Source organism: Ambystoma mexicanum, chromosome 8, assembly GCF_040938575.1.
Source record: "Ambystoma mexicanum isolate Mex_15411 chromosome 8, UKY_AmexF1_1, whole genome shotgun sequence".
NCBI classification, from domain to species: domain Eukaryota; kingdom Metazoa; phylum Chordata; class Amphibia; order Caudata; family Ambystomatidae; genus Ambystoma; species Ambystoma mexicanum.
The window spans coordinates 641,439,881-641,466,803 of record NC_090929.1 but is presented as its reverse complement, the minus strand read 5'-3'; the positions used below and the strand labels follow the sequence as shown (position 1 = coordinate 641,466,803).

The following is a 26,923-nucleotide window of genomic DNA, read 5'->3' as shown; positions in this document are numbered from 1 at the left end:
CTCTTTAAGCAACCTATATAACTTTGTTGCTGCTCTGTTCAGTTCCATCAGCCCCATTTCCATCTATGGATCCCTAAACATTTGAAACGCTGATGTTCCACATGAAGAGGGGCATCTTCTGGGACTACTTTGTTCCCTCTCTCCCTTAACTTGGATGAGAATGGAATTTTGCCAATTGATTGTTAAACCCATGTGTCTCCTAAATTCCCAGATGATATCCATCAGCCTTCGCCCCTAAAAGGATGTGTCACCGAAAAAGACTAAAAAGTTATTTTTATATATTGATGTGTTGTCATCAGACCTCAATGGCCATGAGAAGCCCATCATAAGTAGGATCTCCTGACTCCAAACCCACAAGGGGCTCAATCAGCAGAGTGAGTAGGATCAGGGAGAGAGACACCCGTCCTATGTCTCGCTTCCAAGTTGAAGCCACCTTGGGTTGTGCCCATTAACTAAAATGGCAGCTCTAGGCTCAGCATAGAAAAGTCTCAATTCCTTAATTAATCAATCTCAAGCCGTTGCAGGACAATGCCGCGGTGTTGAGCGATGCAGTGGCACATGAGATGCTGCCAATTATACTTAGCCCGCTTCGCTATGTCCACTCTTCCATGCCTATAAGAACAGAGATACGGACCCTCTATGTGGCAAAGCCCTCGCTGGACAAGGCTACAGTGTTGAGTGATGCAGGTGTTTGGCAGCGATGGGGTAGCGGTGCAGACTGAGCGTGGACGGCCTCACCCTCCTTTCCGCGGCCACAAGTTAAGAAGGTTCGGGGAGAGTTAGCTTTGCTTCACTCCACACAGCCATGCAGCCCTCCTGGCATTGCGCCCTTTCCCCCTCTTTCATGCACGATGCACCCCCTGCAACTCATCCTCACACCCCCACCTGCTTGTGTCTCCCCCTCTTGGTGCGCTCCCTTCAACTCAGGCCACATGCATTTCCCCGCAACTTCTGCCAGGTGCACTCCCTTTTTTCCCTAGCCGCACGTGCTCCCTTGCATCATAGATCCCCTCATCCAAGTTGCGTGCCGGCGCGCCCTCGCAAATTGGCCTCATGTTCTCCCTTGCTTCCCAGCCGTGTGTGCTGCCTCGCATCGTAGGTTCCCTCATCCTGTTTGCATGTGTGCACTCCCTCACAACTTGGCCATGTGCACTCCCTTGATTCTCTATCAACGTGCATACCCTCCCATCGTAGGTCCCTGCATCCTTTTCTGTTCCCCCTCTCCTGCATTTCCCTTCCTTACACTCACATGTCAGCCCTTCCCTCTTCCATCTATTGTGTACTATTCTGACACTGTCTCGTGCTCCACTGTTTTTCTGGCATTACTTTGAATTGCCTGATTTCTTCTTCTAGGTTACTGTTGTGTTTTGTGCCTTGTTGACTGTATTGACTTTGTGTTTGCTCTCTATGGTTCTTGATATTGTGTTGCTATCCACGGTTTGTGGCATCACATTGCAATTACCTGCATTGTTCACTTCTAGGTTGCCTGCTGAACTCTGTGGGCCTCATTCCGAGTTGGGCGCAAAGGGATTACCGGCACTGGTAAGGACACCAGTGCCGGTAAACTCTTTGCGCCCTATTCCGAGGTCCCTTAGCGGGTCCCTCCTTTAACGCCTGGTCTGGCTAGGCGTTATGGACGGGACTCGTTAAGGGACTTCAGAGCTAATAACTGTACCGCAAATTGCGGTACCGTTATTAGCCTTATGATGGCTCAATGGGAATGGGGAAAGGATTTTTCAATGGGGACTTACTGGTCCCACAAAGGTCGGACTACGCCTGTAAATCCCCATTGAACCAAGTCGGAGTCGGTACCGGAATGGGAGGTAGTCATGCCGCAAATAGCGCCATGACTACCTCCATACTCGGAATGAGGCCCTGTATTTTGCTTTTGGTCCTGCATTGTATCTGCATTATTTACTTCCAGGTTCCCTGTTGTGCTTTGAATTGGTTCTGTACAACATCTGCATTCTGTACTTCTAGGTTCCTTGTTGTGCTCTTTTCTTTGCTGATGGTTCTGTACTGTGTCTGATTTGTAGGTCTGTTATTCTTTGTTGTGCCCCCTCCTTTTTGTGTTCCCTTGTGCCACCCTCCTGTTGTGTTCCCACGCAACCTCCATCCCTGCCTCTCGTGCCAGGGCTCCCTTCTCCCTACCTCCTGTTCCACCAGGCACCCCCTTTGGTGCTCTCTGTCCCACCTATCTTTTCCAACTGCTTTTCTATCGACTAACCTATCCCTCTCACTAAGTCTGGCAGGAAGAAACTCAAAAGGGACATACTGGTCTCCAACCCAGGGCGCCCTACCGTTGATACCTATACCAGTGCTTCCTCCAGACAAACCCATACCGACATACTCTTTGTTGTTCCACCTTCAGGCCTATGGACCCCCCATATGGTCTCTGTTTTCTCTCCTTTTTCCTCTTCCCCATTAATGGTGGAACCCGATGGGAGGCCTACCTGTACCCCTTCCACTCCTCTAAAACCATCATTAATGTCTTCTGAAATGGCACCATCTTGGTCCAGGGCCCTCAGGCCAATCTCCTCCTCTTTGATAGATGTTTCCTGTGCCTCATCAACTTCCTTTCCTCTCCTGCTATCCCTACTTACCCCTCTCTGGCTCCTCTGCCGCCTCCTTCCTCTGCCACCTCTTCGGCACCCCGTGGTGCTTCTCTGGCCACCCTCTTACCTCCCTTCTCCACCACCCCTCTGGCACTCTCTTCTTCCTCTCTGACTACTTTGTCTTCCGTCCTACTCTGCCCATCCTCGGGTACCTCCAACACTTCCGCAGGGTGTACCTCTGGCCTGTACCTCTCCCTGTAAGTCCTTCAAATGGGGCTCCACATCGCTACTCTCAACTCTAATTCAGCTGTACAGCATTCCTCTGACATCTGACGTCTCCTGGAAGAGCCTGATTTGGATGTACTCGGCACCACTGAGACTTGGTTCATATGATATGATATGATATGATATGATATGATATGGCATTTATAACTTGCCTATACACAAGTGTTTCATGGCCAGCTCTGTACCAAGTTTCGACACTCTCCTTCCCGATGGCTACAATATCCTCTCTGAACCCAGAACCAACTGCCCCAATGGGGGTGTATCCTTGATTTTCCCAGAGTGGATACCTGCTTCTATAAAATTCCAATGCCGCACTACTCCTCCTTTGAATGGCTGGTCGGCAGGCTCTCTATCTCTCCTGGCCGCTCTCTCATGGTGGCCACTATCTACCGTCCGCCTGGCCAGGTCACGCTCTTCCTCTCTGAGTGGGCTGACCTCTACTCCTCGTTCCTTGCCTCTACTTCTCAACTTCTCTTCCACAGAGACTTGAACATCCACCTAGATGCTACCAGACCTTCTTCAGGATTTTTTCACAACCTCTGCATTTCTCTCTCTCTCTCTTTCTCTCTCTCTCTCTCTCTTTCGCTCTCTCTCTATTTTTCCCTCTGGCCTAACTCACTCTGCAGGCACACCCTGGATGTTCTGATCTCCTCAGACTTCACATTCTCTAACCCTCTCACCACTCCTATTTCTTGGAGTGATCACTTTCTCCTTTCTTCCCACCTCTCTCTCTCTCTTCCTCACAGGTCAAGCCGACTCTAGCACTGCCACCTACCTTCTCAGTCATCTGACCCATGAAACGTGAATCAGTTGGGACTGTCACCACCACTTTCTCACCTCCTTGTGCAATTTTGACTGACTCACACCCTTACGCAGCCCTCTCTAACCTTCATCTCTCTAACACTCTGGATGTCCTTGACCCTGTCATGAGGATCCGCTTGAAGCCGAAATCCAAGTGCAACTCTTGGTATGATTCCAACCTTGCTGCCCTTAAATGCAAGTGTAGGGCGGTGGAGAGGAAGTTGAGGGCATTGGGCCACCCCCTGACAAGCTGGCCTGCCACCTGCTCCAAAGGCAGTAGAGATTATCTGCCCTCTCTAAGAGGAGAGCTGATATCCACGCCTGAATCTCTGAGGCATCTAACAACTCGGCCGAACTTTTCAAAATCTACAAGGAGCTGGCCAATCCTGCTGCAGTTTCTACCACTCCTGTTCTCTCACAGACCCTCTGCACGGTTTTCGCCTCTCATTTCACTACTAAAACTCAGGACATCCTGTCCACCCTCTCTTCCTCTATCTCCTCTTCCTCTTTCTCTACCACTCCAGGCCTGTCTGAGGCCGTCTCTCCTCCTCCTTTCCCCTGTTCACCCCAGACAATGTTTCTAGACAAGTCTGATCAATGAAAGTCTTGTCAAAGCACGTTCTCCCCTGCTCATGCACAACCATCAAGGACCACATCGACACCCTTGCTCCAGCCTTGGCTGATTTCTGCATTCACTCTTTGTCACTTGAACTTCCCCCTCCCCCTTAAGCACTCTCTTGTGCACCCCTTTCTAATGAAGCCCTCGATCGATCTTGGAAAAGCTGACCATCTCCCAACTTAATCTACATACTGAATCTGTTGGTTGCCCCCATGACCAGCAGTCTGGCTCCAGGGCTGTCAGAAGCATGGAAACTGTTCTCCTGACACCTGTGAAGACTTGCTCTCCAATCTTGATTTTAATTTCCCTTCTGTCCTCATTTTCCTCGATTTATCCTCTGCTTTTGACAAGGTCAACCATGCCATCCTGCTCAATTACCTTAGTGAAAACCTTGGTATTACTGATCAGCGCCTTTCCTGGTTGACCTGCTTTCTCACCGACCGACCCTCTCAGGTCCAACTGGGGTCTTTATTCTATCTCTCTCTCTACTTGTGGTGTTACGCAGGGGTCTAACCTCTCTCCCTGGCTCTTCAATCACTACCTAGCACCTCTTGCCCACCACATCGCTACATTCTGGTACAATTTTCAATGTTATGCAAATGCCACTCGGCTGTCCTTCTGGCTCCCCTCAGGCACCTCTGCTTCTTTTCTCATACCAGACTGCCCGTAATTTAGGAATAGTGTGCTGCCAATTATCTCTGCCTTAATGGCAGTAAGACTGAGATCCTCCTCACTGGGACACCCGCTCCCTTCTTGGCTCTCTCTCTCTGGCTGCCCACTCTAAGCCATATTCCTGCTCCTTCCTGTGAGGCTAAGAACCTTGGTGTCATCTTTGAGTCCCCTCTCTCCTTCTCTCTTCACATCTCGGATGTCTCTAAGAAGTCATACTATCAGCTGCACCTCCTCAGAGGTATTCTTCCTTTTCACACTTTCCACAAGAAGCTCACTGTCTCCAGAGCTCTGGTCCTCTCTAGGCTGGACTATTGCAACAGCCTCTTTTTAAATATGCTTGCTTCTACTCTCTGCCCTCTACATCTCATCCAGAACAGGACTGCAAGACTTCACCTTGGCCTCAAGCCCAGGGATTGTATCTCTCCAGCTCTGAAATCTCTTCCCTGTGGGTGCAAGTATCAATTTCAAGAACCTTTGCATCATCCACAAGGGTTTCTGGGGCTGGGACCGCTCGATCTCCAACTTTCTCTTACAAAACATCTTCCTTCTCAAGCTCTCTGCTCATCCACCTCCAACTCTCTAAGGATCAGATGCTTCGCCAAGCAGAGAGTTGGGGGCAGATCTATCTTCTTGGCTGTGGCCTCCCTCTGGAACGGCGTCCCTGTCTCTCTCAAACTTGAGCAGCACCACCTCCAGTTCCAGAAGCTACTCAAGACCTTCCTTTTTGCTTCTGCTTTCTATCTTCCTCTCCCCTGATGATGAGCACTGGTCACCTGGTCACCCTCTGAACTCGGGCCCAGGCTCCTGCATTTCCAGTTGTCCTCACACTGCCTCCGGGGTACCCAGCACTTAAGGGTCTGTATCTGCAACCCTACAGTCCCTTTTTAGCTGCACTTGTGGGTTAACTGCACTTCCCCCCTGGCACTTCTCCCCTTCCCTCTACCCCGCACTTATGTGATCTGAATGACACAAGGCCTACAAAGATCACTATTTTGTTCTCCCTTTATTTCCCCCTCCTTGTCTTGTCACGCCTAGAAACACTTGTGTACAAGCGCGTTATAAATGTCACATCATATTATATCATATATCATGAACATGAGGCATTTGGATGGCTGTGTATGTATACATTCTTCCACAGAGATGGATTAACAAGTAATTTGCAAAATGATCAAAAGCTCCCATCAAGCACAGTATTAGCAGGAATTATCTGGATTGATGCATACATGTTTGGATGATGTAGCACTGCTACCTTTGAAATTAATTGTACATAATCATTGGAATTTGTCTTTAGTTGTTAGACCGCATTCAGTTGCATTGTTACTCACTTGTATAGGATCCATACTGTTTGGAATTGACAGATTTGCAGGGTTCAAAATATAGTTCATGTCATGCTCCTTACTGGAGGTCTGTGGATGGGCTATCCATTTCACATTTTATAGGGGTGACATGAGTTGAAGACACTGCAGGGTCAGGCAGTAGTTAGAGCTTTTGATACTGTGCTGTGTATTGGTTGAAAGTCCCTGAAGGGCAACCATAGACAGGTGTGTGTGGGGAAAGTTGCACAGAGATGCAGTATGCAACTCAAACTGCCCACAGACCAGAGATCGTAGAAATAAAGGCCTCATTCCAAGTTTGGTGGTAATTTGGTGGTAATTCCACTAAATTACAACTAAAACTGGTTACCGTTCCCGCCACTTGGTCCCGTGGGTTAACCACAGGATAAGAAGTGGTGCTGGGGTGGTGTTACTCTCTATTTTTGGAGTTCATAGACATGGACTCTATGGGGTTTTCGGCAGAATTAATTCCTCTGCGGTAGCCCAGCTGAATTTGGCTTTAATGTGGATGATTTACCTCTAGCCGATGCTGGAAGCAAATCCTTCACTTCAAAGCCAATGTCGGGATTTGGTGGAGCAGTAAAAATTGCAGTAATTCCATTGGCACCAAAAAAAGTGGCAGTAAGGGAATTAACACCTAATTTGTGCTGCAAACTTGGAATGAAGCCCTTGATCTGTTTTGTTTGTATCTTCTCTGAAGACTACTTTAGTCTCCCTTTGAGGTTCCCTCACTACCAACTCTCCACTACAGCAAAACATGTGGTATTGTTCTAGTTTCCTTCCATCTGCACTTTTGTCAAACTCAGAAGTGTGGTCAGCTTTACTCTCCTGCTAAAAGCTAATTGAGTCCCAGAGCATGGCTAAGAGCTTGACTTAAGGTGTGCAAATGCATCAGAGCATACCTAGATAATGGTTGAAATCGAAAAGAGGCTGCCTGAGAGAGGTGATTTAAATGAGTGTAAAGCATGGCCAATGGTGTATAGAATGTAGGGGCGAGCACGAAGAGTGTCTCTGAAAACACTGATTCAGCCACTTTTACTGGTCTGCCTAGTTTTGGTGCCTTTGTCAGGTGGAGTTAGTGAGTGGAGTGAATATTCCGAGGCCATTTCCATTTCCTGCTCTTTCTGACAAATGAGGGGGCCTTATTGCAACATGACTTTTCATGCTGACAGTAATGCTTTGAATTCCTATGGGATCCACCTGAAATGACAACCTGGTAACAGCAGGCAGAATCTATGGGAATTCATTGTAAATGCTTCCAGCAATAGTTTATCGGGGGATGCATTTTTGCTTTTCCAACAACGTAGTGGAAAAGTGAAGAATAAATCCAATTTTTCATATCTTTTACGTCTAACTTTATTATTGTGTGTAATGAGTGAGTGCATAATGGTGGGTGCACAGGTGAATGAGCGAGCGCATACTGTGTGTGTGTGTGAACATGTGTTTGTGCTAGGCTATGGAGCTGATTCTGGTGGGAGGGATGGGGGTTCTTGTACAACCACCCTCCCCAACAGATAAAATGAGCTCCTGTGTGAGGTACTGGAGGGCCCAGGAGTCAGGCATGGCTTTATTTTACTGGGCATCTATGATAAAGCAAGCATGATAAGTGTTATTATGTAGCTAGACATGAACTTTAATGCAGCCAGTCTAGCCACTTCTTACTGTGGCATGACATTTTGAATTGGAGATCCATGATAACTGTCATTACGTGGCTAGACTGGCATTTTGATGAAGCCAGTTTGGACATGTTTTTATACTGTAGCATGGCATTTTTAATGGTAAAGCCTACTGGAGTATGTTCATAGGTGGGGATACTGCCATATCTTAGCAGGACAGGCATGGACTTGTTTTTGTATAGTATCATTTCTGGCATTATGCACAAAGCAATCATGAGCTTATTTTTATATGTGGATAATGGCATATATTGGTGCAGCTGGCATGGATGTGATCGGCACTGACTTCCATGTGATCTGAGTCTACCTGTGTGAGGGAACCGTCCGCTACTGATATGAGCTGCGGAACAACTTCCTCCTCTCTTAACAAATTATCATTGAAGCATTTACTGCATCTGCAGGAGAGGTGAGTATTCTACCAAAAAAAACTAGACCGACGAGCAGTAACGCAGGACCAAAGTAACTTTTCAGTACCTCGATGAACCAACCCTTGCAAGTTAAATCCCCAATTAAAGGAGTTTGTGCACTCACAGGGGCTTTATGGATTTAGGGCCTCATCACGACCCAGGCGGTAAGTTACCGCCTGGGCCGTGACTTTACCACCATGGCGTAAACTACGTTTACGCCATGGTGGTTGGCGGACTTACCGCCCCATTCCGAGTTTGGCGGGGCGGTAAGTCCCCAATCCCCATTTACCCTTCCCCATTCCCATTTTTGCCCCATAGGGCATAATGGGAGTGGGGAAGGCGTTAATTACGCCACCGTAAATTACGGTGGCGTAATTAACTCCATGGTCCCTTAGCGCCATGGATTTTAACACCTGCTAAAAGCAGGTGTTAAATCCGCCATGGCGCTAAGGGACCTCGTACTCAGGCGGTAAGGGTCGGCGCTGTTTACGGCGCCGTAAACCCCTTACCGCCTGAGTTGTAATGAGGCCCCTAATCTCTATATTAACCTGTTCTCGTCCTGATGAAGGACCAGCCATTCTCATAAAGAACAGCATTGGATGTCTGTATCATCACGCAAAGGGCTTAAACAAAACGTGTCAACTATGTTTAGCTTGACCTTACAATTTAGGGTTACCATCCCTTATGTTAAAGTGTAGAATTGGTGAGACATTAGAACAAACATACCGATGCTAGAGATGTGTGTGTTGAACTATAAATCAGCACAACGATAACTTCAAATACCTAATTGATTAACAAACCAAGATACAGTTGCTGGGACTGTGCACCAGTCCCCTTGTTCTTATAACTGAAATCTAAAATAATTATTCATTGTTAAGCACTTGCTTTGGGCACATTACTAAGCCCTGTTCACTAACTTATTTTTTCATAAAAATCTTTTTTCTAAGACTTAGAGTGGTGCTTTGATATTTGATTTCTGCATCCGGTTTCCATGCTGTAGGTGAGATGGTGCTAAAAGGAGGGGTAGTCGGTTGTCACCTGTTGTGTAAGTTGGATGCACTCTCCGCACCTCTGTGATACCGACCCGCTGTCAACAAAAAAGTGGGGAGTATGCATTTGTATGACCTTACAATGTATGGGCACAGCCAGTGTAAAAATGTATTCATACTGGCATACATTGTGGGCAAAGGCATCATCAAAATGTGTTGGGGAAATGTTCCTGTACACTTTTGGTGACTTGCATCTATTGGATTTTATCATGAGTTACCCTACAAAACCAACTGCAAACTCTTTGGCTTTTTACCCTATTTTTCAAAAAAAAAGTTTGCTGTAGAATACCACATTTTAAGCCATGGCAATCCCCCAAATTCCACTTGATTGGTTGAGGCTCCCTCGCTTCGGTTGGTCTCTCTTGTAAATTTACAGCGCTCCAATTAGAACATTCACCAGCCACTACTGGAATGCACAGTCATAAACTGAAAATTGTAAATTCTGTAGAGAAGGAGCTAACTACCCCCACCTCAAGCATCACGCCCATGTTGACTATATGCTGGGAACCAGAATGTGAAATTCGTGCAGTGCCAGTTAGGATACCAATACTAAGGAGAATCCTGGAAGCAAGGTTCCCATTGAGAAAGCCATATATTCATACACGACAATATGATGGCCATTTCAATGAAATCCCAGAAGAAATGGGAAAAGTAAGCGCAAGGGAAGAGTGGTGACGTCACACGTAACAGGGCTGATGCACCCAGAAGTTATGCAGAGGCAAGACAACATAAACATTCTATAAGGTGTTAAGAGAGTATCAAAAGATAAGCAACATTTCGGGATCGAGATAAAGATGCTTATGCTACAGAAAAGATTAAGAAATTAAGTCATTTTACATGTGTACAGATGCAAAGAAATGCAAGTAGACAAAGTATTCTTGAGGCTAACTACGTAGTGAATAGATTGCAGTATGTGCCAATATATATATGTATATATACACATATAGGAGTGAGTGAACTATGGATGATTCCACTACGCATTTTAGCAGAGCTGGACCAGAAAAGGAATTATTTTCTAATGTATCGCAGTTGAAAAGCAATCGAGTTACAGAAGTGAATCAAAGAAGGGCGAGGCTGGACCAGCCCCAAAAAGCCAAAGCCGCTCTGGGCCGGCATGATCAGACGGTAGATACAAACGTGTGAAAGAACAAACTTCAGTTCAGAAGACGGGCAAGAAAACAATGAAGACGTCAGAGGTTAATTAAATAATAATATTTTAAATGCACCAAAAGCTCAAAACCATGGTCTTCAGTCACGTGGAGGGCTGCAAATGGACAATCGTGATGTGCTATGCCTATGCAAGGAGATGGAATATGCTATACTCTCTTTTATTCTAAGGCATGAAGAACAAACTCAAGGCCAATCTTCAAAGGGTTAATTGTCTAGCAGATAGCAGTGTGATGATGGATTGTATACTAATTTGGGCTAATTGACTGGCAGACAGCAGTGTGATGATGGATTGTATACTAATTGGTGGGAGGCTATGGTCAAGACAAAGCGACTGCACTTGGAGGCCGGCCTGCGTGCTGCTGGCATATGTGGAAAAGTACTGACGGATGTAAGGGTTCCAACCAATTGTAGAGGGCCACGTAGTAAAAGCCCTATAGTTTGTGTAAACAAAGGGACGTTGTGTATTTGATGACGTTCATAGTGACCTGTTTGAGGGGAGGGCTCAGTTGCCCCACCTGATACAAGAGACCCTTTCACTTTCTTAGACCAGCATGGAATTTATACCTAGATGTTGCCTTAGACCCAATCACTTTCTCCAACAATTTTTTGTAGTTTGCCACATAGGATGACATCAGCTATGATGAGTTTTTACTATAGAAGATGCTTTTTTATAAGATTTGTTGAGAGACTACGCTCAAACATCCGTTGATGTCCGTTGTAACTCCCTGGTTTAGAGAATTGCAAATAAAACAGCTTTGATTTGCCAACTTCCTGAGCTAGTTTGGTTATTGATGTTTGAGTATCTTCTGCATCCCCATCCATCCCAAAGTATTGCTAACATGTCTTAAAGGGCTGGGTCGAGCACCCCAGTCCAATTCTTAGGTGCAAAGTGAGATGCCTGCCACCATTAAAGAACCAAGGGAGCAGTTTTCGCCTTTTGCCCTGTACTTGGTGCTTATATGGGATATTGCATCTGTTAAACAGACTGCCCTTGGCTATCATTTGATACAGAGGCATGAGTGATATCTCTTCTGCTATACATTGACTGGCTATTATTTAAAGCTGAGCTGCAAAAGATGTCTCTCTGTAAAATACCACCTCTAACAACACATTATTTGAAGCTGTGCTGGGAGCGTTGTCTGCTGGAGTTAAAAGAATGCAGTCTCTTGCTGAGTGATTAGGGCATTTTTGCAACTGTTGAAAATTAGTTAAAGTTTTAGGATGTTTATTAGCTTGAAGCAAAACTTTATTGCCCTAACCCTACATGTTTAATGTCACGTTTCTTTAACCAGCTTGGTAAAATATAGGTATTGTCCTGTTGACCCTTATTTAGTGTGACCAGATTTTCAAGATGAAAAACCGAGACAGCCAACAATACAAAAAGGATCCCCACCCACTCACTCAGGCCAGCCCCTGCCCCAACAACCTCAACACGCCCCCACTCCACACTATTCACACTATTTTCAGCACTGCCCCTCTATATCAATAATATATAGTATATATTGTAAGTTTTGTGGTTTGTGCATGAATGTCTTCATGTTAATCAAAAAGGACTTGTGCTCTAAATGATTTTACAGGCCTTACTGTTTATTTGTTTCTAAGCCGGTCTCTTGATGGCAGAATTCTGATAGTGTCATGATGTTAATTTAGTTTATAATTGTTACTCGTGACATTGTCACCCTCCCTTTACGCAAAAACTCGGGACTGTCACCTTGCTTTTCGGTATAGGGTTTTTAAAGTAAAAAATCTCTTGGGCGATGGGAACAGAGGGCCCAATTCCTGGACAGTCCCGGCAAAACACGGTATGTCTGGTTAGCCTGCCATTATTTGTTGTGTCAACACCTGCCCCCCCCTTGTTGTATTTGTGCCCCCTGGTTTGCCCCCTCTAATACTGATTTCTAGTGATGCCACTGCACCCCCTAGGTGGGCAGGGACTCCAAACGGGGAACTCCTTATGGCTGGCAGTGCCATGCCGCTGCACAGGTTTACCATGTTCACAAGGCTCCTAACTACCTGGAGGGGAAACTGCTCCAAACACAGGTGTCCATCGGTGCTCCCTTGCACCTGACCTGGCTGTGTCTTACCGGGGGGCGGGTGAAGCTCTGATCCTCTGCCGCCACCTGGCCGCTCCATTCCCGGGCTGCTGCCACCCTCTTCACCCGGGTTGCTCCGCTCATGCAGTCCCAGTCTCGTCCCTCACAGTGCATCAGCGCTCACCTGTGTCCACTTCACCCACTCCACAACACCGCCCCCCTGGTTCTCAAGCCCTCGGGGGTTGCCAGAGGAAGCAGCCGTCCAGCAGGTAGTACACACGGCCTCTTGCAGCTTGTCTTTCATTCTCAACCGCCATAAACATTATTTTCTCCTTAAAAAACCATTCCTGTTCAGAAACATAATCCACTACAGCTGGTCACTGCAGGGGTCAGCTGTCCATCATCCCACAGAGGCAAGATTCTGCAGGCTCCCCTGCGCATAAGGGTGGGGCCTGGTGTCAAGCAAGCTACATTGCACGGTAAATAAACACCGACACGTAGAGCAAACAAACAGTCAAGCAGCCGCTGTGGGTGTAATTTCATTTTTCCCTTTCAGACAGCGTTCCTAACCCAAAATAGGCGGATCCTAAATGGGCCAGGGGTTACAGATTATTTTCGTGCGTGACAAGAATGTGTAAAACCTCTTTTGCAACAAAGGGTGCTGTCCTTTTGCAGTACCACATCCGCTCTGAACGCCATTAGCCGAAGATTATAAATGTTGGCATGTTCTCCGATTTTCCAGGTTTTTTATATGCGAATCTCCAAGACAAAATCGGCCAGAGAGGCTGCAGAATTCTAGGCTCACAATTGCAATTCAGAGAAGAAGTGGAGAACATACAATAGATGTCCTATACACAAATACATGGATTCTGCTAAATAAGAATCACACAAATATTTGGGGTGAAAAATGTAGAAAATACAAAGTTGCCTTAAGCATTTCCTGGTGTAAGTCAATGGAGGCGTTGATGGTAGTTAATGCCCTCCCACCTCCCCCTTGAGAATCTGCAAACATTCTTTAAGTGGTTCCGTGTGACTTTTTGCAAGGCTGCCTCATTTGACTTGATGCATTTGGCCTTTTTCCAATGTGCACGTGCAGAAGGAGTCTTTGGACTATTGCACTCTTCAATTTGTTCTTTGCACATGTCTGAAGGGTGTGCCCTTTTCAGTGCAAATGCTGTCCATGTTACACAAATAAAATCCATTCGGAGACGAATTTCCCAGTGAAATGGCAATTTCCACTGCCAGCATCCTTGCCATCTCCCCTTCCAGACACAGCTAACTGCCCAAGCAGTAAACAGGGTATATGCTACATTCATTTCAATGGGGAAATCCCTGGACATGGTGCGTGATATAATAGTCTGCACACACTGCCTCATTAGTAGCAACTACAGCGTTAGCGCATAATGTTTGCAAAGCAAACTATTTTGGCTTTTATGTAGGCATTGGATAAGCATTTGCTAGGCGCTGCCAAAATGGAACTACTTGGCTATAAGATGGTAGCACCTGTAAAATGGTGTGGCTTCGTTGGCATTTGATTGCAAGGACTGGCAAAGGTGTTTCCAATACCCAGCTTAATCCACATAGTGTTGTAAATCTCCCCCCGTCTCACCTGTGATCGGGATCTCCCTTGTTCGGCCGCAGGACTCTTCCTGTGGATGGTTCGGGTCTTGAATAGGCTCGCCCCAGCCTCGTCAGGTTGCAGGACGCGTTCAGAGTTCCGGGAAGTTCATGGTTCCAGGGTATCCAGGATTAGCGATGAACGAGTAAGTAGGTGGGGAAATCCAGGAACAGGATAAAAGGCAAGGAAGGAAGTAAGAGGATCAAGGAAACCAATGTAGAGAGCAAACACACATCGGGTCACTACCGAAGATAGCGTTGAGACGTGCGGACCCGCAGGGGCATGACCAACTTATAGTACGTGCCACAACGTGAAAGCTTGTGCGTAGCACAGAGCTTGGTACGGCCATGTTGGGAGGAACAAGGAGTACAAGCCCTTCGTGACAATGACCATGAGGTCCAGAAGGGGCAATTTTGCCGGGTCATGACAGCATGCCCCCTCCGAAGACTGGTTCCTCCAGGCTTGCCTGGGTGAAAAAGATGGAATCTTCTGAGCAAACGAGGGGTCTTTAAATTAGAAACTGGTTCCCATGTTCTCTCGCTAGGGGGGTAGCCTTTCCACTCGACTAGATATTGTAGTCGACCCCTCCTATACCTGGAATCACATATCCTGGACACCTCATATTCCAACTGGTCGTTCACAACAACAGGTGTGGGTTTGAAGGGTTTTCGAGTAGAACTAACGCAGGGTTTCAACAGGGAAGTATGAAGACGGGATGTATCTTCTTCCAGGAATCCGGGAGCTTAAGCCGGAAGGAGACAGGATTGATGATCTCCTTTATAGAAAATGGACCATAATAGCGAGGAGCTAATTTGTTCGGTCGTAGATGTCGAGGTAACATTTTCGAGGCTAACCAGACTTGATCGCCAACTGAATAGGAAGGTGATGGTCTTCTCTTAGAGTCCGCATATCTTTTGGTTCAAGTCTGGGCCTGTTCTAACTGATCCTTGGCCTCTCTTTGTAAGTCGATCAGCGTCTGAATCCAAGAGTCAAGGGTAGGTACCGGAGTAGATTCTGGAAGAACTGATGGTAAAACAGATGGATGATAACCTTGACTGCAATAGAAAGGGCTGATCTTGAGAGCTGAATGATCTGAGTTATTGTAGGAGAATTCGGCTAAAGGTATAAGGAGAGACTAATCGTCTTGAACCTTGGTGGCAAAACAACGAAGATATTGTTCCAGGGTTTGATTTACTTGTTCCGTTGCCCCATTGCTTTGTGGATGATAGCCTGAAGAAAGGGCACGTTGGATTCCTAGAACACGACAGAGATGTTTCCAGAATTGTGAAATATACTGAGGTCCCCGATCCGAAATAATCTTGGAAGGAAGGCCATGAAGACGAAAAATATGTTCCAGGAAAATTCCAGCAAGTTCTAAGGAAGATGGTAGTTTATACAATGGTGTAAAATGAGCTAGATGAGTGAACAAGTCAATGGTTACCATGATGGTTGTATATCCTCGGGAAGGTGGTAATTCAACAATGAAGTCAGTGGCAATAACTTCCCAGGGTCTGGTTGGCAACGTAGGTTGTAGAAGCAGACCCGCCGGCCTCTGATTATCGTATTTGTTCTGACTACAAATAGCACAGGTCTTGATGTATTGAACTACACTGGACTTCATCCCTGGCCACCAGAACTGTCTTTGTATAAGACGGAAGGTGTTGGTTACTCCTCGATGGCCAGAGTGAAGAGTATCATGGCATAGATTCATTACCTTCTGTTGAAGTTCTTTTGTCGGAATGACCACTGAATTGCTCTTGAATAAATATCCTTCCTTGATTGTCAGACGCCAGGGATTTTTCTCGGATGTGTCCTTCCAGAGTTGAGATAATTGAGTCTGTACTCGGATTTCTTCCAGGAGATTGATCGCTTGAGTTACAAAGATTGTGGGTGGAAACATTTTAGGATAGATCTTATCCTCCAAGGGAACGTAGTCGGGACGCCGAGAAAGGGCATCGACAATCATGTTTTGCGATCCAGGAACATGTGAAATTTGAAATTGATATTGAGCAAAGAAGTAGGCCCATCAAGCTTGTCTACTGTTCCTGCACTCCATGGATTGTAGGACCTGAAGATTTCGATGATCAGTACGGACTTGAACTGGATATTTAGCACCCAGGAGTAGATGTCTCCATTCAGTGAAGGCATGACGAATGTCCAATAACTCCTTCTCCAGAACTGAGTAGTGAGTCTCGCTGGTGGTCAGGGTCCGTGAAAGATAAGCAATTGGATGTTCCAACTTATCATCGGATTCTTGTTTTAAAACTGCTCCTATGGCGTAATTGGAGGCATCAGTTTCCACTAGAAAAGGACGATTTATGTCAGGTTGGGCCAGGATGGGGGCCTGAGTGAATTCTTCTTTCAAGCGTTGGAATGCCTTGTCTTGTGGTATAGACCAGTTAAATGGAACGTCTTTCTTCAGGAGATTACCAATGGGTTGAACAATCCCGGAAAAGGTGGGAATGAATTTCCGGTAGAAGTTGGCAAGCCCCAGGAAGGATTGTATTTGCTTAACAGATGTTGGGGCGGGCCAAGCCATTATGGCCTTCACCTTTGAAGGGTCCATACTAATTCCTTCTGATCTAAGGACAAATCCCAGATAGTGAACTGATGTAACATGAAACAAACATTTTTCTGGTTTGGCTAAGAGTTGATTTTCACGGAGACGTTGAAGTACTGCTTTTACATGTTCTTCATGTTTCAAGGAATCCTTAGAGAAGATCAATATGTCATCCAAGTAGACGATAACATTGAGAAATAACATGTCAGAGAATACCCTTTCCATAAAACGCTGGAAGACTGCAGGAGCATTAGTCAGACCAAAGGGCATGACTAGGTATTCAAAGTGACCAAAGGGTGTTCTAAAGGCTGTTTTCCATTCGTCTCCTTCCCGGATACGGATCAAATGGGAAGCACCTCGGAGATCCAGTTTCGTGAATATCACTGCACCTCTCACAGCTTCAAGGATATCCGAGATCAGGGGTAGTGGGTATCTGTCTTTCAGGGTGTATTGATTAAGGCCCCGATAGTCCAGGCAAGGTCTAAGCTCTTTGTTATCCTTTTTTGGAACGAAGAACAATGAAGCACCAGCTGGTGATTTTGAAGGTCTTATGGTGTCGTTCTCAAGATTAGTGTCTAGGTATTCCCGGAGGGCTCTCTTTTCGGGTTCTGAAAGGATAAACATCCTGCCAAAGGGAATCACTGCTGAGGGTTCAGTATCTATGGCACAGTCTTCGGGTCTGTGTGGTGGTAAGGCTTGAACGATGGCAGTAGAGAATACATCAGCATACCCTTGATAGATCTCTGGAACTTGTACAATATTGGAATCCATGAGTGGTGTCTCTGGACACCTTGGTAGACTTATTGGAGCTGTGACTGAGGTATCCAGGTTTAAACAATGGTTCATACAGAACTCCGAGCCCAGAAATAAGGATCCGGCCGTCCAGTTAATATATGGATTGTGCCTTTGTAACCAGGGCATGCCCAGAACCAAGGGGTAATGAGCTGATTTTATAATGTCAAACACAATTTTTTCTTGATGATGATTTATGGAAAGATGGATCTCCCTTGTTTGCAGACTTATGGGTCCTGAGGAAAGAGGTCTTCCGTCAATTGCTTCCACTGGCTGTGAAAAACTTCTTGCTTCCTATGGAATGTTATGACTTCTGACCCAATCTTGATCAATGAAGACTCCCATTGCTCCGCAATCCACCAAGGCCAGTATGGGGTAGACCTTGTCCTTGGATGGCGATATAAAGGCTTGTAATATCACCAATTTGTTTTGTGCAGGAGAGTTCACAGATGGAATTGATGTGGAGCAAACATCGCTCTCCCAAAACCTTGCTCCATTTAGGATCGGGAGCTGGCGTTTCCTGAGCGTCGGGGAGGAGCCAGAGGACACTCTTTAACTAGATGTTTATCTGAGGCACAATACATGCATAAGCCTGTGTGTATCCTTCTTAACCTTTCCTGCGGGGAAATTGGTCCACAAAAGGCTCCAAGTTGCATGGGTTCAGAATCTGTGCTCGGATTCTTGGCAGATTCTGTCCTTGTAGTATTCTCTGGGGAGTTTCTTTGAATTGATACTTTATTCTTTTTCTTTTCGGCCTTTCTTTCTTGGATTCTGAAGTCTATTTGCATAGACAAGTCCAGGAGGGCCTGCAATGAACTAGGACGTGCCACCCTGGCTAGCTCGTCCTTAATCTCTTCATTTAGACCTCTGCGAAACAAGGTAAAACTGGCTTCCAGGGGCCAGCCTGCCTCTTTGGCTAGCTGTTTTAATCTGGTAACATAGGTCAACATGTCTTGGGATCCTTGTTGGACGTCAAGTAACTTCTCTTGAGCACCGTGGACCAGCTCTGGTCGTTCGAACATGGTCTTGAGTTCCGTGATGAACCCTTCATAATCATCCAGGAGAGCATCCCCTGAATTGAATAAAGGAGTGGCCCATGTAAGGGCATTACCGGAAAGATGCGATATTATGAAGCGCACCTTAGCCCTAGGAGTTGAGAAATAGTAGGGCTTGAAGGTAAAATGTACCAAACAAGAATCCAGGAATCCACGTAAGGTCTTTGTTGAACCGTCGTACTTATCAATCACTCCTCCCAATAATACGTTGTCCTTGTTCGCGGAGTCACGTGACAAGACAAGCTGTCTTAGCGCCGCATTCTCGGCTTTTAAATTCTGCATCTCTGTGGAAAGTTCTTGCATTCCGCGCATCAGGTCCTGAATAGCATTCTCCATGGTAGAATCCGTATTGATCGTTTGGCATCTCAAACTGTCGTAAATCTCCCCCCCGTCTCACCTGTGATCGGGATCTCCCTTGTTCGGCCGCAGGACTCTTCCTGTGGATGGTTCGGGTCTTGAATAGGCTCGCCCGAGCCTCGTCAGGTTGCAGGACGCGTTCAGAGTTCCGGGAAGTTCGTGGTTCCAGGGTATCCAGGATTAGCGATGAACAAGTAAGTAGGGGGGAAATCCAGGAACAGGATAAAAGGCAAGGAAGGAAGTAAGAGGATCAAGGAAACCAAATAGAGAGCAAACACACGTCGGGTCACTACCGAAGATAGCGTTGAGACGCGCGGACCCGCAGGGGCGTGACGAATTTATAGTAAGTGCCACGATGTGAAAGCTAGTGCGTAGCACGGAGCTTGGTACCGCCATGTTGGGAGGAACAAGGAGTACAAGCCCTTCATGACAATGACCATGAGGTCCAGAAGGGGCAATTTCGCCGGGTCATGACACATAGTTTGATTTGTCAGTGTTTGTTTGTAATAGGAATTTAGTGCATGCAAAAAAAGGGGGGTCTGGGAATCTCTCTACCAGCACGAACACAGCCCAATGACCTGTTCTTGGGTGAATAACCCCTGGGAGAGACTCTACCAAGTCTTTAGCTCACTGTCCTTTTCACAAAGAAGAAATTTCCCCGCATATCAGCCTTTGTCCTGCCCAGGGGCAGTCCAGCGCCGAAATGCTAGGCAATTCTCCTCTGAACAAGAGTACCATCAGTAACCCCATACACGTGTTTCAGCCTTGTTGGGCATCATCAGTGAGGTGAAACTGTTGCCTCTCTAAGAACAGTGAGCAAGGGGTCCACGTCTGGATTGCCCTGTTAACTTAGGGTGAAACCCAAAGTTAATGTATGCAAAAAAAGGGGGGTCTGGGAATCTCTCTACCAGCACGAACACAGCCCAATGACCTGTTCTTGGGTGAATAACCCCTGGGAGAGACTCTACCAAGTCTTTAGCTCACTGTCCTTTTCACAAAGAAGAAATTTCCCTGCATATCAGCCTTTGTCCTGCCCAGGGGCAGTCCAGCGCCGAAATGCTAGGCAATTCTCCTCTGAACAAGAGTACCATCAGTAACCCCATACACGTGTTTCAGCCTTGTTGGGCATCATCAGTGAGGTGAAACTGTTGCCTCTCTAAGAACAGTGAGCAATGGGTCCACCTCTGGATTGCCCTGTTAACTTAGGGTGAAACCCAAAGTTAATGTATGCAAAAAAAGGGGGGTCTGGGAATCTCTCTACCAGCACGAACACAGCCCAATGACCTGTTCTTGGGTGAATAACCCCTGGGAGAGACTCTACCAAGTCTTTAGTTCACTGTCCTTTTCACAAAGAAGAAATTTCCTAGCATATCAGCCTTTGTCCTGCCCAGGGGCAGTCCACCGCCGAAATGCTAGGCAATTCTCCTCTGAACAAGAGTACCATCAGTAACCCCATACACGTGTTTCAGCCTTGTTGGGCATCATCAGTGAGGTGAAACTGTTGCCTCTCTAAGAACAGTGAGCAAGGGGTCCACGTCTGGATTGCCCTGTTAACTTAGGGTGAAACCCAAAGTTAATGTATGCAAAAAAAGGGGGTCTGGGAATCTAGTGCATGGACACACATTTTGCTTATAAATTAAGTGGTAGTAGGCACATTCGGTTAAGACATTTTCGTTACCCTTGTAGTGCATTTACAGCTTCAATTAAGCCATTACCTCTCATGATACTGCTAAGAAATAACAGTGGCAGGTCAAAGTTTGATGTTATTTCTTGATAGAGCGAGCTCAAAGAGATCACAGGAGGATGTGTTTTGGGTGGAGAGAGGCATAGCGTGAGTGAGAATGACCATAGAGATTAGCATGACCATGGGAAGTCAAAGGGTGGGCACATAAGATGTGTGTCCCTCCTCACATCCCATTGGCTTCCTAGCCATACTCCCATGCAATAGTTCCAGCTAATAAGTGGTGCTCTAGCGCCACCTAATAGCCAAACCTAAAAGGTGCCTGCCCATAAAGGGGGTCTTCTGCACATTCAGTGGTGCAGGCATTCATTATCATATATTATGTAATCAAAAATGAACCACTCAGAGTTAGAGCACCAACAAAGGTCTCTAAACCATGGTTTACCTCTAAGGTACTCAAATTGAAGAGAGCATGCAGGGAAATGGATTGAAAATGGAGGAAAAAAAGAACCCCGGGAAGTCTTAATAAAGCTAAAGATATGCTAACCAAATACAAAATAGCAATCTTTCAAGTTAAAGCAGACTTTCTTCGTGGCAAGACAGATGCTGCAGCCAATCAGCCACAAGAATTTTTCCGGGTTATCTCAAATTTTATTGGTGAAAAGAGTATGCATTGTGGGAAGGAGCATTCAGTAGAACAGGCAAATAATGCATTTAACGATTTATTCCTGGATAAGATCGAGGCTATACAGGGAAATCTTGCACAGGGAAGAGAAGTAGAAGTAAGGGAGACATGCAAGGATTTAGATGTTGGACCCAAGGTAGAGAGTGATGGTATGCTTTTTACCTTTGATTTAGCTACAGAGGAAGTCATACATCACCTCCCGGAGGCTCCACAATTGACAAATGACCTGCTTTTTCCCCTTCCAGCAAGTGTGGCTAAGCGATTAGCATCAGATATGACACCATTTATGACACATTTTGTAAATATGTCTCTGAGGCACGGAGTAGTCCCAGATGAACTTAAAATATCTATCACTACGCCATTGCTGAAAAAAGCCAACCTTCAAAATCACAGCCCAGTGGCAAGCCTTCCATGGCCAGAAAAAAATTAGAAAAGGTGGTCACAGTACAACTCCAGAGATTTGTGGAGAGAGAAGGCAACCTGGACCCTTTGCAACCAGGGTTTCGTCTGACATATGGCACGGAAACTGCCCTGGTACTGGTATGGGACAAGCTATTACAGGCAGGAGACCAAGGAGAATTATCTCTCCTTGAAATGCTAGATTTATCCATGGCCTTCGATACTGTGGACCACAACACTCATACTGAACGCCTGAGGAAAGTAGGAATGGTGTCAGGAAGTGCCCTAAAATGGTTTAGTTCATTCTTGTTAGGTCGACAACAATGGGTGAAACTGGGGAGCTTTCTCTCAGCGAATCCCGCAGGGATCATCTCTGTCACCGACGCTTTTCAATCTTTACCTATTCCCTATTATGGATACACTGACAAGACAAAACATCAGATTTCAGTCATACGCAGATGGCACGCAGGTGTTCATCAGACTAAATAATGTTGACAATCCTCTGCACAGGTGAATAACTGCCTAAATGAATTTGAAGCTTGGATGTCTACTAACTGGATCCAACTTAATCCGAATAAGATGGAAGTAATCTTGTTTGGCCCCAAAACAGCTAATTGATTAAAAAAGGTGCTCTCGGGCGCCAGTGTTCTTGGGATCGGAATTGAAATATGCATCCAAGATCATTAATCTGGGATGCATATGGCAGAGTAATCTGGGCTGAGAAGGTCAGGTGACAGCAAAAGTTTGAGGATCCTTTTACACTCTTAGGTTGCTCCATCAGGCTCTTCCCTACGTCCCAAAAAAAAGATCATGCTGCAGTAGTGGGTGCTCTAATAAACTCCAAATTGGACTATTGAAATAGTCTACTGATGGGGGTGCCTGCCAAACAAATCCACCCTCTGCAAAGGGCACAAAACACAGCAGTCCTATTGGTATTTGGAGTAAGAAAGTAAATCCCGATATCAGCCCTGCGTCAATCCCTCCGCTGGTTGATGGTGGAAGATCGAATAAAATTAAAACAGGATGCATAATATTTAAATGCTTGAATAAAGATACAATGCTACCAAACAACTTGATCACTGAGGTCAAGAGATAAGCACTTGTTAATGGTTCCACCCACCCAATGCGTATCCAGAGGAGAATGTAGTCTGTCTGTTTTCAGCCCAAAGCTTTGGAATATCCTCCCTCTTGACTTGAGGAGTACGGAGATTCTGCCAGTTTTTCAGAAAAAAATAAAAACCCACCTGTTTAAATAGAGAACTATTACCTATTAGAGAAGAACTAATAGGTAATAGTGAATCGATTGCGCTATGCTCTCAGATCTAACATCCGCAATGTGATTCGATTCAGTTCGTGAAACAAGCGCTATACAAATATCTCAATTAATCAATTATGGATATGGTTGGCAACAGCAATGCCCTGCAAAATGTTGTCCCCATAACCACACTTGCATGCGCCTTTCAAAACGGTTTGGCAAGCAGCGGGCTGTTAGGCTGCTAGATCAGATTGCTGTGATCTTGAAACCTCTAAATATTCTCTTAAATGCTGCCTTGCAAATCTTCAAGGATATGCCCACCAACTCCACAGGCAGCCAGGAAAAAACTCTGACCGTTCAAGGCAACACATGCCCATTATGTAGTATTCTGAACCAAGAGGAACAGGAACTCCAGCAATCCTTCTCTGAATGTGCCTTAAAGATATGAAAACCACTTCCTGTCTCTCTGCGCCTGGACTCAGACCACTTTCACATAAAGATCTCAAAAATTACTTTTCCAAAAAGTGCCTAACCAGCAATTAAGAACTATTAACGGTTCTGCAGAAACTGGGCATCTGTTGGTGTTCAGAGGCGTTGGCAGCCAGGAACATAGTATCTTATGCTGCTGGATCTTGGCATCTGTTGGGGTTCAGAGACTTTGGCAGCCAGGAACATAGTATCTTATGCTGCTGGATCGTGTACACTGCAACAACTGTTATTTCCATGGCCTCTTGGTGCTCCAAAAGGTCTCGTACTGCTCTTTATTCTCTTCTTCTTCAAACTTTGTTTCAGGGTTCTCACCTCTTTAAAGTGCATAACAATTCAACACAATAGCAAAAATAAATCGTTCATCTAATATTAAAGATTAATAACATCCCAAAACTAAAAGTGATAAAGAAACACAGTGGGTCAATCATGATTGTGACTAATATTAAGACCAATACATGAAAAATGCATTTGACGGAGACTTTGGGTATACAGTTAGTCACTAATAAGACTAGCGCTGATCATTTAGGACCGGAGAGTGCAGGATGTCTTCCACAGCTTGCCCTTTGGTGATGGTGGTGGGGGTTGTGGCGAGGGCTTACACTGCCTTCTCCTGTGGATATGAGATGTGAATGGCTTCCTCTACTCCCTCTTTCTTGGTTGGGAAAGAGGGTGATGGTTTCAACAGCACTCTACTGGATGAGGTAGAGTAGGTTGGCTTTCACTGCTCTCTCCTGCGTGGGGGAGAGTAGCATGACTTTCACTGCACTGTATCTGACATCAATTTACAGTTGGAGGTTGTGATGTTCATGGCTCCACTGTGGTGTGTGGTTTGCTATGTAAGTTAATAATGTTGGATAAACGTGTGGCCGGGTAGTGTGGTGGCCTCATGGAAAGTGTGTGTCACTGTGGTTAGAAGGAAGTGAGTTTGGTTGGCGGGTTAGAGAGGCCATGTTCCCTTAGCTAGTGCACACCGATGATAATAAATCCTTGGCATGTATAGCTGACTAAGAGCCATGCAAGAAAGATACAACATCGCGACCAAATTCAGTTCATAACTTAATCGCAGGATGATATATATTTCGACTATTGTGTGTTTGGATTACAAAGACAATAACAAGATATCACCAGCAGCGACATAGAGATTTGCCCCTTCACTGTAGAACTATTATTTCTGATTGGAAGGTTTGGAGGGACAGAAGCATGGGCCACAGGAAAGAAAAGGAATGTGAAATGAAGGGAAGTAATGTAAAGGCAATAAGAAGCAGGAATGCCAATGTTTTATTAGTGCCCAGGTATCGTACACCTCAGGACCTACCTGCAGGTCTGTGTGCCAGGGGTCAGGACTGCTGGGGCCCAGAAGATCCTGCATTTGGGCTCTTCTGAGGCTGCTCTTCCCTACAGCAGCTGTGGGGTCACTGGAGGTGTGAACCCTCTCCACGGGTTCATGGTCGGCAATCTGATTGGCGCTGTAAGCTCTCCGTCTTGATGGCGATGTGGGGTCTTGGCCTGAAGAGTGAAAGTCATGGTTAGGGCGCACGACAAGAAGTAGCTACATATTCACAGTAGCACTCAGCCTGTTCCTGTCACACTTAGATGAGCAGGGGGAGAGCAGGAGGCTAAATAACACAGAATAATTCAAGAAACTCTACTCCTTTGAGGAGTGTGTGTATTGAGACACATATTTGCCTTCCTAATGCATCCAATACTTTGGGGCAATGAGACAAGGCTGTCAACACCGGTTAAACTCTCCTGTACCCTAATGACAGTCTATTTGACAATAAAAGACAAGCAGGATCCCAGTCAGTTACTTATCTTGTGGCGAATGGAAGAACATCAATGGCAGGATCACAGGAGTTGCCCTCTCCACCACGTAGTCAAACAGATCAAAAGAGAAGCAATGGCCTCTAACTTTGACAATGGTAACTCTTGGGCATCAGTGGGCAAGTGATGAAGGCCTAGCACTGTGAATTGATATGGCATGAGGATAAGATCATAGTCTGGAAAGAACTGAAACAAGTGAACCCAACAAGAGCAAGTCATGTCCTATTTCAAATAGAAAGCACTATTGAATTAGGTTTAGTAAACACATGCAGGAACAGGTGAAAGCAGGGCGATTAGAGGCTGTGAGGATTCTGACGCTTTGCTTGATCTTGTGAAGAGACAAACAACACAAATAATCTAGAAATCTAGAGCCAAATACTGCTAAAACAATTGTCTACTGATTGGCATGTCCTTGATTGTATCTTGATTTCACCCTGTGCATTGTCCCCATGCCTTCATTGGCAGCGGACCTGAAACCACCATGGAGAAGTTCGTCCCACACACACCTGCCAGAATGCTTCTATCCAACAACGCCAGTCTATTAACCATATGACAATGAACATAGACAGTTCTCAGTCTCACTGCGCTGAACAATGCAATAGTGACAGGTGTTCCAAGTAATTCAAGGAAGGAGGGATTTCTCCTGAGTCCAATGAGTTTAATAATGAAGTAGCCTGAAAAGTGTTTCGAGTCATCACCAACTCTTCATCTGAGGCTGAAAGTTTCAAGAGCTAGCCTAACCAATTAAGTATATCGTGGCCAGTGCCAGATGCACTCTCTCACTGCTTCGCAATTGCGGAAATCTGTGCAATGCTGCTGAACTGAATGACATGAAAGTAAGCCCGAGAACTGTCTGTGTTCAGTGAGGTTCTTAACTGTGGGTGGCATCTGGCAGTGCTCCCACACCCCTCAGCCACCTGCAGCTTTAGTGCTTCTCTAATTTCTTCAGTGTACAAGCGCTGTGGACTTTGACTTGTCCTGCCAAACCTGTGTGTTTCCTATTAACCATATGACGTTTCAACACAAAATGCCAGGGAGAAGCCTCCTTCTCTGTCCTGGAACCTAAGTAATGAAAATCCAGCACCAGCTGAATCTAGACCTTTCAAGACCGCGTGACCTACAGGAAACCCCCCAAAAACCATGCGTTTCACCAGTCCAGAATCATATAAACGGTACCAATATCTCATGTCTGGTGTCCGGACGCAATCAGGTTGGGGCTCTCTTCTTCTCACACCTTCAAAGGGACATGGGAGGCCAAGACCACCCTTTGGAGTCAACTGCACAGATATCCTTACACCTGAGGTTGTGCTCAATCTGGTCAGTCTCCCCATTGGCCCTAATAACGTACACCGGACCACAAGGCCATCCCTTTAGCTCAGGTCTGACTTATCCAAGGAAAACAAGGACTCTTGAATGCACATTGCAGAGTGTCGTAATCAGGTCAACATTCCCTTGGTGTCCTCCACAATGGACATGGACTTTCCAAGTCCTTTCTTCTATTGCAACAGCATTATTATAATTGCTCTGATGCCTAGAGCCAGTGGGGTTTGAATCACCCACACATCCTCCATTGGGGACACAGGTAATCAACACCTCCACAAATTCTGGCCTGG

General features: G+C 45.8%; 1 protein-coding gene across 1 annotated transcript in view; it reads right to left on the bottom strand.

Annotated features, from left to right (window-relative positions):
• The window catches only part of VWA5B1 (von Willebrand factor A domain containing 5B1), a 1,692,038-nt gene that overhangs the window by 459,577 nt on the left and 1,205,538 nt on the right, over positions 1-26,923 (bottom strand). Inside the window, exon 14 of the mRNA XM_069610372.1 lies at positions 24,805-24,995. Coding sequence (XP_069466473.1) covers positions 24,805-24,995 — 191 coding nt within the window. The remainder of the gene's footprint in view (positions 1-24,804; positions 24,996-26,923) is intronic.